Source organism: Molossus molossus, unplaced genomic scaffold (genome assembly GCF_014108415.1).
Source record: "Molossus molossus isolate mMolMol1 unplaced genomic scaffold, mMolMol1.p scaffold_m16_p_3, whole genome shotgun sequence".
In the NCBI taxonomy this organism is placed as follows: Eukaryota; Metazoa; Chordata; class Mammalia; order Chiroptera; family Molossidae; genus Molossus; species Molossus molossus.
Window position 1 is genome coordinate 128,568,956 of NW_023425366.1, and position 21,291 is coordinate 128,590,246.

A 21,291-nucleotide genomic window follows, 5' to 3' on the forward strand; every position below is an offset into this window, starting at 1 on the left:
TCAGATCAGGCCTGAGTTCAAATGCCATCATTGTCCACTGTGTGTCTCTGGGCAAGGTTCTTGAACTCTCTGAATCTCCACTTCCTGACCTGTAAATGGGGGCTACTGCAGGAGAGCCCTCCTCTGGGGTAGTTGTGTGGGTTAGAATTACATTAATTACCCAGGAACTCCCAACACACTGCCTGGCACTTCATAAGCCCTCAATACATGGCTGCTGTATAAATACGTATAAATATATTTCACCACCACTTTATAATTATTGAACTATTATAATTAATTTAATATTTAACAGAAAAAGATTAATGTCTTTTCTTTGATAGGCTGTGAAGAGGGCAGGCACTTCTATTCGCTGATGTACTCCTGGTGCCCAAAACAGTGCCTGGCACACAGTAGGTGCTCAAAACACACACTGAGTCAGTCACTGAGGCAGGGCTACCGGGTATTTCTGAGGCTTTCTTTAAGCCTAGGACATCTATGAATTTTGAATCTTATTTGCTGCAAAGAGAGGAAAGCAAAGAGAGAAAGAAAAAGAAGGGAAGGAAAGAAAAGGAATAGAGAAAGAAAGGACGGGAGAAAGGGGGTAGGAAGAAGAGAGAAGGGAAAGGAAAGGAAGGGAGCAAAGGGGAGCTGGGAGCCAGGGGAAGGAAAGCAGACAGCTGGGCTGAGGCCAGCCTTGCGCTCCAGGAACCACCTACTGGAAGGGGCTGGCATTGCAGATGGTGACGGCGGGGAAGTCCATGGTCTTGAAGCCCACGGACAGGGAGACGCTGACCTCCCAGCTCAGGTAGGTCCTGATGAAGACGCCCCACTGCCAGAAGACAATGGAGGCAAAGAGCAGGGTGAGCACGAACCACATGGCCTTCTTCTTGGGCCCCTCGCAGATGATGCGCTTGGGGCCATGGGTATTGGTGTTGTCACAGTACCACACCAGTAGCTCCTTATAGGTGTAGCCGGGGCCCTTCTGCAGCCGGTGCAGGCACTTGAGCAGATACTTCTTCACCTGCATTGTGGCACCTGCAGAGACACGGGGATGCTGTCAGCTAGGACACCAGCCATGTGTCCGAGGATGTCCCTGTTGGGCCAGAGTGTCCACGGGAGCCCGGGAGCCCAGGCTGCTCACGGCAGTCTCTTTCCTTCCCCCTTCCTTCCTTTCTGCCCTCTCTCAGCACCTATCCAACCACAAGCATTTCTCGAGTGCCTACTGCATGCCAGGCACTGGATTAGTCACTCTGGACTCAACAATGAGCAAAACAAACACATTTCTGCCCTCTGGGAATTTCCAGCCTGGTGGACAAGTCAGTTAAACTCCCAGGTCCTCGGGTTCCCTGTCTGTAGAACAGGGCCAGTGGTCCCCCATGTAGAAGGCTGCTGAGAGGGTGAGATTCGGTGCTGCATAGGCAGCGCTCAGTGCAGTGCCCAGCACAGACACCTGCTCAGTTTGTTAGCTGCCACCTTTACAAGCTGTTAGCCAGGGGGACAGATCTTAATCAAATAATCCACCCAAAATGCATGGTTACAAACCGTGACCAGGATAGGGGCCCTGTGCTCTGAGCTCCCAGAGGCAGTGGGTGACCATTAAGAACGCGGACTCTGGAGCTGAAATGTCTGGCTGTGAATTCAGCTCTGCCACTTTCTAGCTGTGACTTTGCGCAAAGTGCTTGTTGAGTGCCCCAGCCTCCTCATCTGTAGAATACCTCCTAAGGTGGTTGGAAGGCGATGAAAGTATGGAGAACGGATTAATGTCTGGCTCCTAAGTGTCCGCTGCTGTGATTACAACCACCTCACATACCCCAGTCTGAGTCCCTGGGGGAGCTGGGAGTTCACAGCAGGGTTCAGTGGGGGAGTAGAGTGGGTGGAGGGGGCAGCAGGAGCCTTGTGGGCCATGCTAAGCATTTGGGTTTCAATCCTGAGAAAATTGAATCTTTGCAGGTGTGACGCCGTTGAATCCACCTCTGAAAAGGGCGCTGAGGCTGCTCTGGACACAGTGGGGCGGGTCCAGGAGCAGGCCGAGGGGTGGGCGGGTCCAGGAGCAAGGGCAGGGTGGGCAGGCAATGTCTAACCTCCCTGCTTCTGTTTCCCATCTGTGCGAGAAGACGGGTTCTTATGAGATGAACCAAGATACGAGCGCAGGGCACGGCTGGCTTCTCAGGAATGTGTTTCCTCCTTTCCAAGACAGAGCGGGGCCTGCGCAGGGCCCCAGCCCCATCCTTAGAGCCTCAGTTGGGTACCGCCACCTCCTTCATGAAGCTGTCCTGACTCCCTGCAGAACGGACCCTCGCCCTCCTCTGAGAGCCGCTGTCAGTGAGGTGCTTGCTTCCCAGCACCCCCGCCCCTCGCCCTGATGTTCGCTGCAGTGACCTGCCCTCCCCAGTCACAGTGCTGTGAGTTGCCAGTCGGACCACTGGGACTCAGGTCCGTTGCTTCATGCTGGGATAACTGTGGAAGAAACCCCCTTTCAGCCAAGATGACTAAGTTGGTGGCATTTGTCACCACGAGTGGGAAGACCACCGAGAAGAAAGCCAACGCAGAGTAGCCTGAGGATGGAGAGATTTCTGACACCATTTAAACACCTGCCTGGATCCGCAGTTTCTGAAGCCATTTATTCCTGAACTCATCAGATATGGGAACCAATACATTTTCTTTCTTGCTTTTGCTGATCCACACTGGGTGTCTGGCCCTGGCCGGTTTGGCTCAGTGGTTAGAGCATTGGCCTGTGGTCCAGAGACCCGGGTTCGGGTCCCGCTAAGGGCACATACCTAGGTTGCAGTTTGTCCTTGGCCCTGGTTGGTCGTGCGGGTGGCAGCCACTCGATGTGTCCTTTTTATGACAATGTTTCTCTCTCTCTCTTCCTCCCACTCTATCTGAACAAAATATGAAAAAATGTCCTCCGGTGATGATTAAACAAAGAAACAAACAAACAAACTGGGTGTCTGTCAGATATTTACAACTATTAGAATCTTTTTTTTTTTAATCCTCACCCAAGGACATTTTTTGCATTTATCTTCAGATAGGGTGGGAGAGAGAGAGGGAGGAAGAGAGAGAAACATTGATGTGAGAGAGACACATTGACTAGGACCCCAGCTAGGGCCGGGGACAAACCGCAAACGAGGTACGTGCCCTTAGTAGGAACTGAACCTGGGACCCTCTGGTCCGCAGGCCAATGCTGTAACCTCTGAGCCAAACCGGCCAAGGCACAACTATTAGAATCTTAATGAAAAAGAAATTCGCCTCGTTCTACCCCGTGACCGTTTCTCACCATTTTGAGGCTCCCCTGACGCCTACCTTCTGCGTGTCCGTGTGATCACTCTCAGTCGAGAAGCTCAGCTGGGTCCGGCAGGTCCCCGGCGCCGGTGACCTTGCTCGTCTCCCTTAACAGCGAGGCCTCAGGTGTCTAGTCAGAATGAACACCTTTTCCCCTGGGATTATTGTTAAGTGGGATCTTCTATTTGTGTCGAGATACTGGCTTTTACTTTAGGTTCTTAAATACACCTAGGTCAAAAAAGGAACATATTCAGTGGCCAGTAGCGTAGCAGGGAGCAAACGCTGCCGCGGTGACAGTGAGGTTTGCTGGGCTGGCTGAGCTCCCAGCCCTCATCTGCCCCGCGGAGATGAGCCAAGTGAAGCTACAGCCGCTTTTACGTCAGATTTCATCTCCAGGTGGTAGATGGTCTGTGTTTGGGATGCAGAAAGAGCTTGTGTAGAAAGTTTTAAATCTGTTTACAGCTTAGCCCTGGCCGATTTGGCTCCTGGTTAGAGTGTCGGCCACAGCCCGAAGAGGCACGGGTTTGGTTCCGGCCAAGGGCATGGACCTCGGTTGCAGTTCATCCCCGGCCCTGGTTGGGTCATGCGGGATGCAACCAATCGATGTATCTCTCTCACGTCGATGTTTCTCTCCCTCCCTCCCTCTCTCCCACTCTATCTGAAGATAAATGGAAAAATATCCTTGGGTGAGGATTTTTAAAAAAATTAATAATTCTGTTTACAGCTTAAACCAACCGAAACAAACTCATTGGAGGTGGAGCTCGTAACCTGGACGCAGGAGGAGTGGACGCTGCCATGTCTCAGACGGCACGGGAGGCCGCCGTGTCTCAGACGGGCACGGGTGGCCGCCGTGCCTCAGACGGGCACGGGAGGCCGCCGTGCCTCAGACGGGCACGGGAGGCCGCCGTGCCTCAGACGGGCACGGGTGGCCGCCGTGCCTCAGACGGGCACGGGTGGCCGCCGTGTCTCAGACGGGCACGGGTGGCTGTCATGCTGGCAAACTTCTACAGCAAGTTCAAAAAATGATAAATGTTGTGTGCGCCCATTCTTGTTCTCTTCTAAGAGAAAACATATGCTCATCTCAGAGACAAATGCTCCCTGAGGCTGGGCTGTCCTGGAGGAAGGGTGGCTGGGAACCCAGCGTGTGTCACTACTTACTTTGACCAAAGACACGTAAGTGCTAATCATAAGGTCACTTCCTCCGAGCCTCCTGAATGAGAGGTTGCATATGGATGACCCAGGAGCTGCATTGGATTTGCAGAAGTATTTTTCCCCCTTAGCCCAGTATTAAAAAAAAAAATTCTCTTTTTGTCCAAGCCGGGTGGTTCCCTTGGTTGGAGGGTGGTCCTGTGTACCAAAATATGTTGCAGGTTTAATCCCTGGTCAGGGTGCGTGTGGGGGACAACTGACTGATGTTTCTCTCTCTCCCTCTCTGAAAATCAATAAAACATATTGTTGGGCGAGGTTTAAAAAAAATTTCCTTTTTAAAATAACAGCTTTATTGAGATATAATTCACATATCCTAGAACTCATCCATTTAAAGTGTAGAATTCAGTGGATTTTAATATATCCAGAGTTGTTTAACCATCACCATGATAAGTTTTAAAACACTTTTGTCTTCCCCCAAAAGAAACTCCACCCTCCCCTACCTCAGGCAAGCGCTACTCTGTTTTCTGCCTCTGTAGATTTACTATTCTAGATATTTCATACTGGTGCAACCATATATTATGTGGGCCTTTGTGACTGGCTTCTTTCATTTAGAATAATGTTTTCAAGGCCCATCCATGTTGTAGCAGGTGTCAGGATTTTGTGTGTTTTTTTAATTGTCAAATAATATTCTATATGATGGATATGTCACATTTTATTTATCCATTCATCAATTAATGGTCATTTGGCTATTATGAATAATGCTACCATAAACATGTGTGTGCAAGTTTTGGTGTGCACATGTTTTCATTTCTCTTGGGTGTATACCTAGGTGTGGATATACTCACTGGATAATAGGGTAATTCTATGTTTAACCTTTTGAAGAACTCCCAGACTGTACTCCATGGTGGCTCTACTATTTTAAATTCCCACCAGCAGTGTATGAAGGTTCCAATTTCTCCATATCTTCTTCTAACCTTCTACCAGTCATTAAAAATTATCATAACCATCCCAGTGGGTGTGATGCGGTGCCGTATTCTGGTTTTGATTTGCATTTCCCTGATGACTAATATTGTTGACCATCTTTTCATGTGAGATTGGCCAAAACAGTCATTATATGGCCAATAAATCTTTGGAGAAATATGTATTCAGATCCTTTGCTCATGTATTTTAATTGGTCTATTTGTCTTTTTATTACTAAGTTCTAAGAGTTATTTATATATTCCATATAAGTTCCTTATCAGATGTGGAATTTGCAAAAATGTTCTATTTTGTGGGTTATCTTTTCACTTTCTTAATGGTGTCCTTTGAAGCACACAACTTTTAAAAAATTAATGAAACCTAAGTTGTCTACATTTCTTTTGTTGCTCATGCTTTGGTATCATATCTAAGAATCCATTGCTTAATCAAAGGTCATAAAAACTTATCCCTTTTATTTATTATAAGAGTTTTATAATTTTAGTTCTTATATTTAGGGCTTTTATCCAGTCTGAATTAATTGTTGCATGTGGTGTGAGGTAGGGGTTCGATGTCATTCTTTTGCCTGTGGATATCCACTTGTCTGATACCAAGACGATTCTTTCCCCATTTAACTATTTTGTGAGCCTTAGTGTTTTCTCAAAGGTATATTACTTACATGAAAGAAAACCTAAGTAAATGGAGAGACACACCACGTTCGTGGGTCAGCAGATTCAATATTGTTAAGATGTCAATGAACTCCAAATTGATCTGTAGAGCTAATTCAATCTTAATAAAAATCCTAGCAGACTTTTTGCAGAAATCAACAAGCTGATTCTAAAATTTATATGGAAATGCAAAAGAATTAAAATAGAAAAACAACCACTTTGAAAAAGAAGAACAAATTGAAAGACATATACCATCAAATCAGAGTGATATTGGTGTAATGACGACCTATATTGATCGATGGACTAGAAACAGAGTCCAGAAATAGACCTACAAAGGTGCCAAGGTAATTCAATGTAGAAAGGACAGTCTTTCAAACAAAAGATGCTGAAACAAATGGATGTCCATAGAAGAAGTGAATTTTAACCCCCTACCCCATACTATACAAAACTTAATGTAAAGTGGGTCAGAGATCAACACAAGAGCTAGAACTATAGCATCCTGAGGAGTGTAGGGAAAATGTTGGAGTAGGCAAGGCTGTTTAAGACAGGCGACCAAACCATGAATCAGAAAAGAAAAAAACTATAAGTGTACTTAATAAAAATAAAATCTTATCTTCAAAAGACACTGTTAAGAAAATGAAAGCGAAAACCGCTGGGAGAAAACACTTGTAATACTATGTCTGACAAAGAATTTGCATGCAGAATATATAAATAGTTCTGAGAACTCAATAGGAAGACAAAAGGCCCAACAAAAAGGGTCAAAAGGTTTGAAAAGACACTTCATAAAAGATGATATCTGAATGACCCATAGGCACACAAAAAGATGCTTAACCTCGTCACTGGGGAAATGCAAATCAGAACCGCAGGAGGCGCTGCCTCCGCCCACCAGTCGGACAGCACCAGTCAGCGAGGGTGTGGAGCACCCGCACGCTCCCACGTGACTGGTTGGAATGCACAATGGTGCAGGCACTTTGGAAAGCAGTTCCGCATTTTCTCATGAAGTTAAAAGCACACGTATCACATGACCTAGCAAGTCCACTTTTATTTATCCAAGAGAACTAAACATATGCTCAAATGAAGACATTTCCATATATATTGATAGCAGCTTTATTCATTAATAACCCTAAACTGAAAACAAGCCAATTGTAGAATGTTTAATTGGGTGCATCCATTTTTAAACACTCATCAAGCATGACACTTAGAATGGAGGTATTGTATTGTATATCAATTATACCTAAATAAAGTTTTAACCAATCACTTCAATCCACTGCCATTTCAAAATTTCACATTAAAAAAAAATCTAGATTTTCTTCATCCTTTGAGAAATCAGAACGACCTGACCACCGTCCCCACGTGGCATCGGGGATGCCCGTGCTCCCCTCACCCTCGTTCCCTGCGTTGGCGTCTGTGGCATTTGACTTTGTGGCCCCTGTAAATTGTAGGGTGGATACTTTCATTAAAATCCCCTGCACTTATTTTTCACCAAAACCTCAATTACCCAAGGTTATCAGGGAGTATGTGTTCTGGGTAGCTGGATTTTTATAGTTAATTAAAGGTTCACCTAAAAATGGATTTGACTCTGGTTATTGAAAAATCTTTCTTGTTTCTGCCTCTGCTCGGGCAGCCCCCGAACAGGACCCCTGTCCTGGAGCAGCCAGCCGGGGTGGGAGCCACAGGCGGGCTCGGGCGCCAGGCTGGAGATGGCGCAGGAAAGCTTGAGGAGAGAGGGCGGAACCTCTCAGGGGCCAAGGCACCCACTGGCATCATTTATTTATAAATGTAAAATGTGCGCTGCAGGCACCAGATCTGGGTCTCTGTACCATCCTGACCAGAAGAAACCAGGGCTTCTTAGAAAAAGTGGCTCATGCCACTTCCGGTGCAGGAAACGTACAAGAAGAGCCTGGGCCCTCGGATATACCAGCAAGCCAAGGAAGGTGCCAAAGACAGCTGGGGTCACTCAAAAGGACTCCTTGAAGCGGTTCTTACTGGCAAAGGTGGGACGATTTGAGCATCTTTAAAAAAAACTGCAATGAATTGAAACATTAAATGCATAAAAAAATTCGTGAGGTCAAAATAATACTGAGAAGCGGAGTAAGGAAAACATTAAAGTTACTGATAATAAGTGTCATGAATAGATGGGTCCCACTGAGTTTTTCACCTGTATCTGAGGCACTAGCAGCTATTATGTTCAGTAAACTGCTTAACTTACTGCAAGACCCTGCAAATTGCAACTCGACATCTAGTCCCAGGCCGGTTTTTGTACAGCCCTTGAGCTGAGAATGGTTTTTATGTTTTAAAGGGTTGTAAAAAGACCATGACATGACAGAGACACGTGGCCTGCAAAGCCCGGACTGTGACCTATCTGATCCTTGACAGAAAAGCCCTGCTGAGACCTGGTCTACTGTGCCCTGAGTACTTGCATTTAATAGAATGAAACCTGTTACATGGTTGTTCATATCATATCTGTGAGTTTGATTTTGTTATTTCCCCCGAAATACCTACAAATGCAAAGCTTCCCAAGCAATTTGCATACCACCTTCACCATTTTCGCTAAATCCCTATAGCACTTGTATCATTATTTACGGAATAGAAAACATCACCTCAACTCACTTTTTTGCTTAAAAAAATTCAGCCTTGTCTTAAGTAATACTATGAATACTAAGCAAAACTATGCCCGTGAAATACATTTGATATGCTAAGAAATTTTCCCCTAAAACACATGAAAATAATTTCACCACTTGAAAAGAGATTCCTCCGTGAACCACTTAAAATCTTGCTTACCACCCTGCAGGGTTGCTTCCCGCCTGGCTGACGCGGGCGCTGGCCCAACGATGTGCGTCTCCAGCCTTTCCCCTGTCATCCTGCCGTCCTTTAAGTCCATTGGGGTAGGCATAATCACGCCCATTTCACAGAGAGGTGACTAGGGCACAGAGGACTTACCCAGGCTCCCAGTGAGTCAGAGACAGGCCTGGAAATCGAAGCCAGAGGCACCTGACCTCTTGCACCCGCTCTGGTGGGTGTCTGGGAAGTCCGCAGTGAGAGACTGCACCCCGCCTCCTCTGTGCACAGATGCACCTCATTCGCCCAGAGCTGTGCTCACCATCAGCTGGTCGTCCTCCCATAAAGTCGAACTCAGTGTGACCAAGGGAGGGGGTAAGGGAGGTGGTTCCCTCCACGTCCTCTGGGAGGGACGCAAGGTCTCTTGAGCTGATCAGAGAAGGAGGATTCTGCCAGGGTAGATAGTTAAGGGAAGGAAAAGGGCAGATCAGTATCTAAAGCCGCATGCGCTGTGTAAAGAAGGTGTAGAGCTATCTACCTCCCGGGGGCTACACCAGACCGTGGTCATAGGAGTGGCTGACTTCCTCCTTCCGTACCTTTTGTATTTTGGACCATATCAGTGATTTTTTTGTTTTTTGTTTTTTAAATGAAATCTATTGGCATAACATTGGTTGCTACATATCAAGGTTCAATCTATTCCTTTATTTGATCAGTGACTATTAAGCACCGACTTTTGCTCAGCACTGTTCCAGGTGCCGAGCAGCCATCGACAAACGAACAGTGAAGATGTGGCCCTGGCTTTGTGTAGCCTACATGCCCATGGGAGAAAAAAAATTAAAAATCAATTTTTAATTGATGCTGATTGGAGTTATGATTTAAAAATTCTGTATGGCGCCCTGGCCAGTTTGGCTCAGTGGCTAGAGTGTTGGCCTGCGGTCCGGAGAGACCCGGGTTCGGTTCCCGCTAAGGGCACGTACCTCGGTTGCAGTTTGTCCCCGGCCCTGGTTGGTCGTGTGGGTGGCAGCCATTCGATGTGTCCCTTTCACATCGATGTTTCTCTCTCGCTCTCTTCCTCTCTCTCCCTCCCACTCTATCTGAACAAAAAATGGAAAAATGTCCTTGAGTGAGGATTAAAAAAAAAAAATTCTGTATGGCAGCTATCAGATTCACAAAGATTAAAATGTCTTACCACCCCAGGCCCTGGCCGAGCTTTGAGGAAGAGCACAGATTTGCACACCGATGGGTGTGAGTTGCTGCCGTCATCTGGGGAGTAACTGGTCCTCTCTACTGCCCTTGGTGACCAGGACCCAGCGCTTCCACTCCCTGCGCGTGCTGTGCACCGAGCTTGTGTGCGTGAGTGCGTGGCCGCAACACGGTAACGCCCTCAGACTGGGAACAGCCTCGCGGCGGAGCGGAAAGGCTGCTGTGGGGCAGGTGGGGTGCAAACCACCATCGCAAGAGTTGTGGGAGCAAAGCAAGGAAGAGCAGCTGCGTTTCGGGGTTGCTGGGGGCTTGGGGAGCAGTTCGTTAGGTGCTTTAGGTGAGCAGAGGTGTTAATACTCTTGGCCTCTGGGTGACCCAGCTGGGTGGTAGGTGGTGGGTGTGGGCAGCTGGAGTGCCTGTCCCCCACTGCCATCGCGCCAGCCCCTCCCCCCCGCCCTATGACACAAATGTGCCCCGTCTCGCTCCCTCAGGTGAGTGGTCAGAAGGCACCGGCTTCGAAGTGCTCTCACGCCCACTCCGGCCCCGAAACGCCAAGAATTCACGGCCCAGTCACGCTGACGGGACCGCCGAGTCTGTGCCGGGCTCATGAAGGGTCACACTCCTGCACCCTGTGAAGGCGCTTTGGGGTCACTTCCTCACATTTTGGGGTGGTGTCTGGGGTGATGTGGGGCACACAGGCAGGTGTCCCACTGTTTCACTCAGGGTTGGGGTGAGGGTGGAGTTGCCCTCTCATCCAGTGGGGGAGAGGGGCCCTCAAAGGGCAGTGAGGAAGTCCCGTCTGAAGCACAGATAGGTGCGACCTCTGGGCCACCAAACGCCCAACGTGCAGGACCCAGAAATGACTCACATTCCCACTGGGGGCGGATGGGGCTTGCGAGTCGGAGAGCTAGGGTCAGGCTCTGCTGTTCCACGAAGGGAGGGGCTCCCTGCATGACGACACAGGTTGGCCTTTCGGAGTCTCGTCTGTGAAATGAGGGTGACAGCACCTGTGCCTGCTTGTCACCAGGATCTGATGAGACAGCCGGGAAGCACTTTGCACAGTGCCGGCACATGGCTAGTCTGGGTAACAGTAGCTGCTGTCATTACAGTATTGTCATCATTACTATTTTATGCAAAAAGCAGAATCATTCAAAATGACCCTGAGTCTCCCTGGGTTGTCAGGACGGTCATTCACAGGGAAGGGGCCAGCTGGAGAAGGGGCACCCAGGCTGTGGGCTGAGTCCTTCCCTGGCAAGAAAATTCCATGATTCCCAAGCTCTCCAGTGGTCCCCAAAGTCCCCAGTGGTTGGCAACTGGCTTTGCCACACAACTGCTGTGAACAGCTATTCCTGCCCCTGCCGGGCGCCAGAAGCCATGCACACAGCCCAGGTATGCTGGCCACTGACAGGACCACTTCCTACGCTTGACCCCCGGGGGCTAGGGCTCCCTGCCCTGGACCTGAGCCTTCTACCCCAGCAGGTGTCCTGGTCCCCAGGTTTCCCTGCCAGACAACGGGAGCCTGGGAGACAGATGCTCTGTGCTGCTGACTCTGGCCCGGTGGTTTCCCTGTAAAGCCTTCTGTAGCCCACGCCTCCGGCCCCTTCACCACCCCACTGCTGCCAGCCTGCAGGACAAGTGGGCAGAGCCCAGGCCTGCGGTGCAAGACCCCCTTCCGGCTGGGCTGACTCTCAGCTCTCCTCGGACAGTAGGGGCTCCCTGTTGAAGGCCAGCTGCATCAAGCTAAGGGGGGGGGGCACCTCGTGCTCTTTCCTCCTGGTACCTTCTCTAAAACGAGGACTATCTGGTCACCACCCAGGTGCCAGCTCTCTCCCTCTGTCCCCAGGCAGAATGAAACCCTCTTTCCTGAAGAACCTAATTACGGCACCGGCACCGCTTTGCAGCCTGGGGCGTTGGGAAAGGAAGGGAGACTGTTAGGCCCACCTTACAGGCACTGGGTACGGCCAGGGGAGCTGGGAGTGGAGGGCGACAGGACCCAGCATGGGCAAAGTGAGCGGCCCTGCTCTGCCAGTCTGGCTGGTCCTGGATGAAAGATGAGTGATGATTTCAGGCAAATGCTCGGAGTTGCTGTTGGTGGAAAACACTGGCCACACCTTGCAGGGAACCTGGACCGGGCCCTGGAGAGCCTGGCCGGGCCTGGACACGTGAAGCTGCCATCCAGCCCCACGGTGCACCCCGCCCCACAGTCGGCTCGGGGAGGCCTGGAGCACAGGAGATGCCACTGCTCAGAGCCCAGCACACCACACACCCTTGCCCCTTGGGCACCACACGGAAGCAGGCCGTGGGATCCACCAGAGACAGGCATTTGGGAGGGAATGCTCCGTCAACACTTCCCAGTGGCCTGACCAGACGCTCTGCTGGAAGCAAGAACCCCCCTGGGTCCCAAGACCCGCTGCTTCCCCGTTTTCCCTCCTAACCTTAGGGCACCAGGAAAGGTCGGACAGGGTGTGCCTGTTCAGGTCGGAAGCTGGGGGGTGGGAGCTGAAGTCCAGCCCATCCCCTAGGCGTCCAGTCTTGCAGGGTCTGCCCCACACAGAGGGGCGGCTTCCAGTTTGCTCCAGGCACCATCTGGCTGGAGCCCCAACGTCTGGCTGAGGTGGGCCGCATTTCCAAACAAAGAGTCCTGGCTAGAACGTGGGAGTGAGTTCCTCCAGGCACGGGGAGAAATCCAACAAAGGTAGAGCGGGCAAGAAAGGCTTACCCACGACTCCCTGGATAGGGAGAGGCTCGGGGCTTCAGTGCTGGAGCCAAGCTTTGACTCCAGGTGTGCTGTGTGACCTGGGGCAAGCTGCACAGTGTCTCTGTGCCTCCATTTTCTCCTCCGAATCCTGGGGACCACGCAACACCTACCTCTGCTGGTGCTTTCTAAAGCATTGCTCTACAATGCCTGGGCCACAGCAATGTGTGTGTACTGGCCCTTACCACCTTTTATTGTTTCAAAGGCCTAAGCTAGTGAAAAAACTGATTATTTTCCAAATGTAAATAGAACACTGCAGCATTTAAAATGAACAGTTAAATAAGTGTCTGCAACTTGGTGCCAACCAGACAGATGCCACTCAGCTTTTAGGTGCTAATACGAAAAGGGTGTGGGAACTTGTTCGTTAGACAGTAAACACTGTGAAAGTCACAACAGAACCTCCATCTGCACTGCCTGCGAAACTCAGTACCCTCGGGGCACAGACCCGAGATCCCCTTCCCGGTGATGACCCACACCCACTTCCTAAGACTCACTTTCACTAGTTTCCACTAAGAGCTGAGAGTCAAAGGCTTAGAACCATTTTATTTTTTAAGTTTCTATTATTTATTTATTTATTTATTTTTAATCCTCACCTGAGGATATTTTTCTATTGATTTTCAGATAGAGTGGGAGGGAGGGAGAGAGAGAGAAACATCGATGTGAGAGAGACACATGGTCTGGTTGTCTCCTGAATGAGCCCAACCAGGGCCAAGGATGGAAGTGAAATTGAGGTACATGCTCTTGACCAGAATTGAACCCGAGATTCCTTGGTCCACAGACCAATGCTCTAACCGCTGAGCCAAGCTGGCGAAGGCCCATTTTATTTTATTTTATCCTCACCCGAGGACATTTTTCCATTTTTTGTTCAGATAGAGGAGGAGGGAGAGAGAGAGAGAGCGAAACATCGATGTGAAAGGGACACATCGAGTGGCTACCACCGGCACAACCAACCAGGGCCGGGGACAAACTGCAACTGAGGCACATGCCCCTAGCGGGAACCGAACCCGGGTCTCTCTGGACCACAGGCTCTAACCGCTGAGCCAAACCGGCTAGGGCCCATTTTATTTTTTAAAGACTGACATACCGAAATAGGATTATCCACAATGGTGGGAAGCCCTTGGGACCTCTCCCTACGCCGACGTAGTCATCCAGAGTCTAAAGAAAATCCCAAATACACAGACCCATTTATTTATTTATTTTATTTTTTTAATCCTCACCCGAGGACATTTTTCCATTTTTTGTACAGATAGAGTGGGTGGGAGAGAGAGGAAGAGAGAGAGAAACATCGATGTGAAAGGGACACATCGAGTGGCTGCCACCCGCACGACCAACCAGGGCCCGGGACAAACTGCAACCGAAGTACGTGCCCTTAGCGGGAACTGAACCCGGGTCTTTCCGGACCGCAGGCCGACGCTCTAACCGCTGAGCCAAACCGGCCAGGGCCACAGACCCATTTAAAAAGCTCACTTCAGCCCTGGCCGGTGTAGCTCAGTGGGTTGGGCGTGGTGCTCTGCGCCAGGAGGTTGCCAATTCAATTCCTGCTCAGGACGCACGGCCTAGGTTTCGGGTTCAATCTCTGTGCAAGAGGCAGCCTATTGATTTCTCTCTCTTTGATGTTTCTCTCTCCTTCTCCCTTCCTCTTTCTAAAAAAAAAAAAAAATCAATTAGCCCTGGCTGATTTGGCTCAGCGGTTGGAATATCGGCCTGAAGACTGAAGGGTCTCGGGTTCGATTCCTGTCAAGGGCACATACCTGGGTTCAAGGTTTGATTTCTGGCCCCAGTAGGGGTCATGCGGGAGGCAACCAATTGATGTGTCTCTCACATCGATGTTTCTCTCTCTCTCTCTTTCACTCTGTCTGAAAAAGCAATAGAAAAATATCCTTGGGTGAGGAATAAAAAAAGTCAATTAAAAAAGAATCTTAACAAAAAGTCTCACTTCAAAAATTAATGCTCAAGTTGTGGTGCAGGTGGGAACCCAAGGCCCATAGCTCAGGGGCATTTCCCACGACGCTGTTGCACAGGACTTTGGTGTCCAAGGGTGACAGCCCACCCAGGACCCGGTATGAGGAACACAGGTCACGCACCTGTGCTGACTGCTGTTTCCAGAACCTTCTGATCCCTGACCCACTCACACTGCAAGGTGGGACGAGGCCCCCGCCTCGAAGGCGGGGGGGAAGATGCAGCTGACCATGGATGGCCGGCTCTGGCTCTTGGGGACGAACTGCTGACGCCCAAGGACAGACCTCGAGTTCTGCCTTCTTGGTCTGGGCTGCAACTGGGTACCAATTACACTCTCACCGACTCAATGTCTTTCTGTTTGTTGACTCACTCTTGTTTTTACTTAAAGACCGACTGGAGCGTTGTCCTAAGCAGCAGTGCCTCAAAATCACAGGTTCGCGGCGACTAATTATATACGTTTTCTAATACAACACAATTACCAGAGAGATGAAAGCCGTCCGTCAGCGCACCATCTGAAACCACCTCCACACGCCACTGCGCGGGGAGACAGGTTCGGCCAGCGCCTCCTGCCCGCTCACAGACTCACCCGATCGGAGGAAGTACCTCGCCGCGCGCGCGTGGGCCCCTGGGCCTCCCGCTGCTGTGCAGGGCTGTGTTCTCACAAACCGCTCTGCTGTTTTTCTCCCACCAGTCCCCGTGTCCTGCCACAGGTGCTGCCACCCCGGCCCAGACCCCCTCACCGCCAAGACACCAGACGTGGCCGGAGCGGCCGGGAAGCACCTTCTCTCTGAATGGCCTTCAAAGGGGAAACAGCACCGCTGGCCTCTGGCCAGCACGCTGAGCCTCGGAGGACCTGGCTTCGGAGGCCAGAGCGCTCCTGCTCTGTCATTTCCTTGTTCACCTGGCGGCCAAGTTCCATAGGTTTGAAAAGGGACCACACCTTGTCACACGGAAACCCTCACTGCCCGTCTTCTCTGCGTGAACGCAGATGCTCATGAGAGTCCCAGTGTGCGCAGAGCAGGGGTGCCGGGAGCCGGGGGACGCCGGCCATCCTTGTTCTTGGAAAACCCGTGGGCCTATAGTATTTATGTGCATAGAAGAACACAATTTGCGTGGGATTAACCCGTATGTTCATACCGATTGTCTTCAGTGTGGAAGGATCTATGGTTATTTAAAACAAAATGTTTTTAGTTTACCTGTGGTTTGTAATTTTCTACAATGGACAGATGAGATATTGCTTGTATAATTAAAATATAATAGTTGAGAAAATTATTTTTATATCAATATGGAAAAATGTTTACAATAAAATGTTACTTAATAAAAGTGAGATTGTACAGCCCTGGCCAGTTTGGCTCAGCGGTTGGAGCGTCAGCCTGCGGACCAGAGAGTCCCGGGTTCGGTTCTTGCTAGGGGCACGAAGCACAATAAAAAAATAAAAAATAAAAAATAAAAGTGAGATTGTAGCTCTAATAGCAAAATAGATTGTTAGGAAAAATGGTTGTTAGGTACCTGAAACCTATATAATTTTATTAACCGATGTCACCCCAATGAATTCAATTAAAAAATAAATATATGTAGGCTTCTTAGAATTTAGATGCAACTTTAAGGAAGAGCAAGGGATGCTGGGTTGGTTGGAATGACATGTTTTACAGGAGAAGTTCAGATCAGATGTACACCTCGGCCTGTGTTCTAATACTTGCAACTGTTTTCCAAAAATATGTTACTTTTGTACATTTTTAAAAAGCCCGGCCCTGGCCAGTTTGGCTCAGCGGTTAGAGCGTTGGCCTGCGGTCCGCAGAGACCCGGGTTCTGTTCCCGCTAAGGGCACGTACTTCGGTTGCAGTTTGTCCCCGGCTCTGGTTGGTCGTGCGGGTGGCAGCCACTCGATGTGTCCCTTCACATCGATGTTTCTCTCTCTCTCTCCCTTCCTCTCTCTCCCTCCCGCTCTATCTGTACAAAAAATAGAAAAAATGTCCTCAGGTGAGGATAAAAAAAATAAAAAAAAAAAGCCCGGAAGAGAGGGTTCACATCAGCTAGTAAAAGCTGTCTGAAGTCTCTAGCAGCTCAATCATTTTTTCCATGATTTAGGGGGGTGGACCCCTCCTCCCGGGGACAGGGTGAGCCCCAGATGGATTGCAGCCCGGGTGGCAGCTTCAGAACTTGTATTTCCTGGGTGGCTCCTACCCCTGTTGACAGAGTCTTGAAGCTTGTTTGCTTCCTTATTGCCGGGACTTGGCTGCGCCGGGCTTTGTCCTGCGCAGTCACACTCGCATGGGAAAGCGGCTCACCCACCAGGCCTGGTGCCAGGAGTCAGTCATTGCACCCCGATGGGCAGACAACCTGGGGGTACCAATGGTGAGCACACAAGCCACGGCCCTCCCCTATCCAGCCATGCGAGTGGCCACTGGCCCAGGGTGGGTGGTGGGTGTTGACAGCTGGCAGGGAAGAATGTGGCCAGTTCCATCCCCCCCCCTTCCCGCCAAGGCTGGAGGCAACTTGAAGGGGAGCATCTGCCAAGCCTTGGAAGGTGCCGGCAGTGTGGGGAGCAGGGGTGGAGGATGGAGGTGGTTACCCCACTGAGACAGAAATGCCACGTCCCCGACTAGAGGAACAAATTAGATCAACTGGGAAACTTCTGAGGCTCACGCAGTAGGTCCAACTCCATAGCGTCCCAGTTTGCACTCGGAAACATGAATTATTCTGTAATTCTTCAGAACGTGAGCTCTTGGTCAGACGGAGTTGGGCGGGGGCTTGGCCCCAACACAGCAGCTCCCCAGCCTCAGCTGTGCATCTGCGAACGCCTGATGGCACCCCCTCCCCGAGGCAGCCCCTCCCTGACAGCACCCCCTCCTGATGGCACCCCCTCCTGATGGCACCCCCTCCCCAATGGCACCCCCTCCCTGACGGCACCCCCTCCCTGATGGCACCCCGTCCCCAATGGCACCCCCTCCCTGACGGCACCCCCTCCCTGATGGCACCCCCTCCCCGACGGCACCCCCTCCCTGACGGCACCCCCTCCCTGATGGCACCCCCTCCCTAATAGCACTGTCCCCATGGCACCCCCTCCCTGATTGCACCCCCTCCCTGATGGCACTCCCTTCCCTGGCCTTCAGGTCGGAGGATTAAGATGAGGTAATGCAGAAAGAGCTCTTAGCAGAGCGGTGATAAATGTCGGCTCTTATTACCATTGTTGGGGACAGAAAATGTCAGGTGGCTGCTAGGTTTACTTACTTACCAGCAGGGCTGCTTCAGAAAGGACGGTGCTGGAAGGGGGGTTCCCCGAGAGTGAATGCTTTGGGGAGGGGCTCCGCACTGCACCTCGGAGGCTCCGTCTCCTGTCACTCTTTGTCAGGAACTGTCACTGGCTCCCGTGCCTGTGGAATAAAGGCCAAACCCTTAGCTGGCTTTCAAGATGCCTTTCTGGGAGGCCCCAATCTACATGTCTTCTTTTATTTCCCTCATTCCCCTTTAAAATAGGGGAGTGCTTAAGAACATGAGTTCAAATCCCAGCTGTCACTTACTCACAGGGTGACTTGGTGGACCTGACTCACCCTCTTAGTGCCCTGGTTCTCCCATTTGTAAAATGAGGGGCAAACAGTACCTACTTCATTTTCCAGGCCCCGCCGAATGGGAGGCGCCTCCCTGCTTCCTCTCTTCCCCTCTCCTCCCACCCCCCCCCCCCAGTCCCACAGCACTTTCTGTGGACCAACGCCTATTTTTTTTAAATCTTTACTCGAGGATATTTTTCCATTTATCTTCAGATAGAGAGAGAGAGACATCGATGTGAGAGAGACACATTGACTGGTTGCCTCCCGCACGACCCGACCAGGGCTGGGGATGAATCACAACCGAGGTACATGCACTTGATGGGAATCGAACCCGCGACTCTTTGGTCTACAGGCTGACGCGCTAACCGCTGAGGCAAACCGGCCAGGGTGAACCAACTCCTGTTTTATTTGCTCCTGTCTGTCTCAGATCATGGCTATTTATATCCCTCTCCAATCTGTTCTAGCGGGTGGTGAGGTCCCTGGACAGATTCCCTGATGTTTGAGCTTGGAATTTGCACACAGTAGGTGCGCTGTAAGTATGTCTGGCCTTCGGGGCTGAGACAGAGTTAACATTCAGCTGGGGTCCTTGTGCTTTCGAAGGTTGATTATGGCTGGAAATCTTTCTCTCTCTCTAAAAAATCAATAAAAACATATTAAAATCTCATTAATAACTTAATATTGATGACATGTTCAAGTGATGATGTTTTGAATACAGGGGTTACATAAAATATATTATTAAAATTAATGTCACCTGTTTCTTTTTTCTTTTTGCCTTTTTAAAACAATGTGGCTTTTAGAAAGTTCAAAATTGCTTATGTGGGTCAGACTCGGGGCTTGTGTTATATTTCCAGTGAATGGCGCTGTCCTGGAACCACGACCCGCACACAGTAGGCACTTAAATAGGAGTTGAACATCAGAAAGAATACAGCTGCGGCCGAGCAGGTGCTGTTGTCTGCCGGCCACAGAGCAGGGGAGGGAGGCTGCGGCGGGGCCGTTCACACAGCTACATGATCATAATTAGTATCTACTATGCGCTGACAGTAGCAGCCGTTGGCTGAGCACCTACCGTGTGCCAGGAGCTGCCTCTGCACTTTGCCCACGCGGGCTCACTAACCCTCAGCGGGCCGCGGGGCACCACCACCACTGCCGCTGCCCCGCCCCCCGCTGGCGAGAGGAGAGGTAGCTTGCACAGGGGCTGCCCACGCCTCCCGGGTGCACCTGCCACCCCAGGGACCAGGCCCCAGGTGCTGTCTTGCCACACGGGACTGCCTGGGACGGACAGGGGGCAGGGGCTTCTTGAGCCCACGAGGAGCCCCTGTGAGGAAGCCAGTCCTTGCCGGGAAGGGTCCAGGAAGAGAATAAAATAATTCATAATCTCTGATCAACTCAAGCTCACCCGTCCAGATCCGGCTGGCAGCCTCTCAGGTTCAAGGACTCCGGGAAACCAGCCCGGGCCTGGGTGGTCATTCTTGTTCAAAGCAGTTGTGGCGGATGGCGCTGGGCCCAGCCCGACCCTCGAGAGGGCCTGCCAGGGTTCCTGAAGCTGCAGCGGCTCCAGCTGTCTTTGGGTGTGGCCTTGCCCTCCTCAGTGGCTGCAGGCCTGGGCCCACCCAGGACCCCCAGTCTGGGGCTCGGATCTGCTGGAGCAGGGCCCCCTGTGGTATCTAAGGTAGGGCCTCTGTTGTAAGAGCCACGGACCAGAACCTGTTGGGATGGGGAGGAAGTTTGTAGCACATGGACAGAACATTCTGCCCGTTGTCTGTGACCTGCGGCTTTGAGCTTGAGGAAACTGCTTGGTTCTGGTCAAAGAGACAGTTAGCTGAAGAAGCCCAGAGGACCTGATTCCCCCGGCAACGCTTGGTGTCTGAGGTCAGGTGGAATAAAGATCTGGCTGTCACCCTGGCCGGTCTGGCTCAGTGGTTGGGGTGTTGGCCTGTGGACCAAAGAGTCCTGGGTTCAGTTCCGGTCAAGGGCATGTACCTCAGTTGCAATTTGGTCCCCGGCCCTGGTCAGGTTGTGCAGGAGGCAGCCAATCAATTTGTCTTTCTCACATCGATGTTCCCCCCCAACCCCCGCCACTCTATCTGAAGATAAATGGAAAAATATCCTCGGTGAGGATTATAAAAAAGAGACCTGGCTGTCTCAGGGCCTCCGAGCCCCTGCCCGGTGTAGCCAGTGGTCAAGCGCACACCGTGTAGCTGGAGCCGTGGTTCTCAAAGCCTGGGCCCGCGGCAGCAGGGTCCCCGGGGGCTGGTGGGAGAGGCGCATCCTCAGGTCCAGCCCCAGGCCTCCTGAGTCAGAAACTCCGGGTTTGAACAGCCACCTGCATCCTCGGAGACCCTGGGCCGCCTGAAGGTCAGGAACCAGGCCGACAGCCTCACCACTCCACTACGAGGCCCAGACCAGCATCGCCCCGCAGCTGGCTGGAGACACGGAGGACATCCAGGCCACCTGGACACCTGAGTCGGAACCCGGACCCGAAGCACGTGCGTTCGAGTTTGGGGTGTGCTGGGCTAGACCTTACCATCGCGCCAGGGCTCTCGGGCTCCGGTGCTCCGGGGCCACGGAGGTGATGTTAGATAATGAAGCCCAGCCAGGGCCAGCAGATGGCTGCCATCTGGGAAAGCGGGCTCAGGATGGCCAGATTGTCCAGGTTTTCAAGAGAATCTGAACTCAGATGCCAAAGTGAAGTTTCCCAACTTAAAAACAACTGTGTGGGTCACGCAAAACAAGGCCCAAGGGGGCCAGCCGGCACCCTGCCCACAGGCTTTGGGGTGGAAAAGGTGCCTAAACTCAGCAACCTTTCTGAGCTTGCGACAAGAGGCACACCTGGGGCCTGGGACAGAGGTCCCCCAACTCAGCAGAACAGTGCCTCTGAGCCTGGCCCAGCCCCCAGGCAGTCTGACTTACTTGGTCTGGGGCAGCATCTGAGCATCAACCTTTTAAAAAATATATATTTTTATTGATTGTTAGAGTGAGAGGGAGGGAGAAACATCGATGTGAGGGCGCAACACCG

The 21,291-nt window shown here is 51.0% G+C and overlaps 1 protein-coding gene across 1 annotated transcript in view; it reads right to left on the reverse strand.

Annotated features, from left to right (window-relative positions):
- The window catches only part of SCNN1B (sodium channel epithelial 1 subunit beta), a 53,727-nt gene that overhangs the window by 18,997 nt on the left and 13,439 nt on the right, over positions 1–21,291 (reverse strand). The window contains exons 2-4 of the mRNA XM_036279332.1: positions 17,963–18,101; positions 3,283–3,489; positions 696–1,014 (exon numbers count right to left, since the gene is read on the reverse strand). Coding sequence (XP_036135225.1) covers positions 696–1,006 — 311 coding nt within the window. The 5' untranslated portion in view covers positions 1,007–1,014; positions 3,283–3,489; positions 17,963–18,101. The remainder of the gene's footprint in view (positions 1–695; positions 1,015–3,282; positions 3,490–17,962; positions 18,102–21,291) is intronic.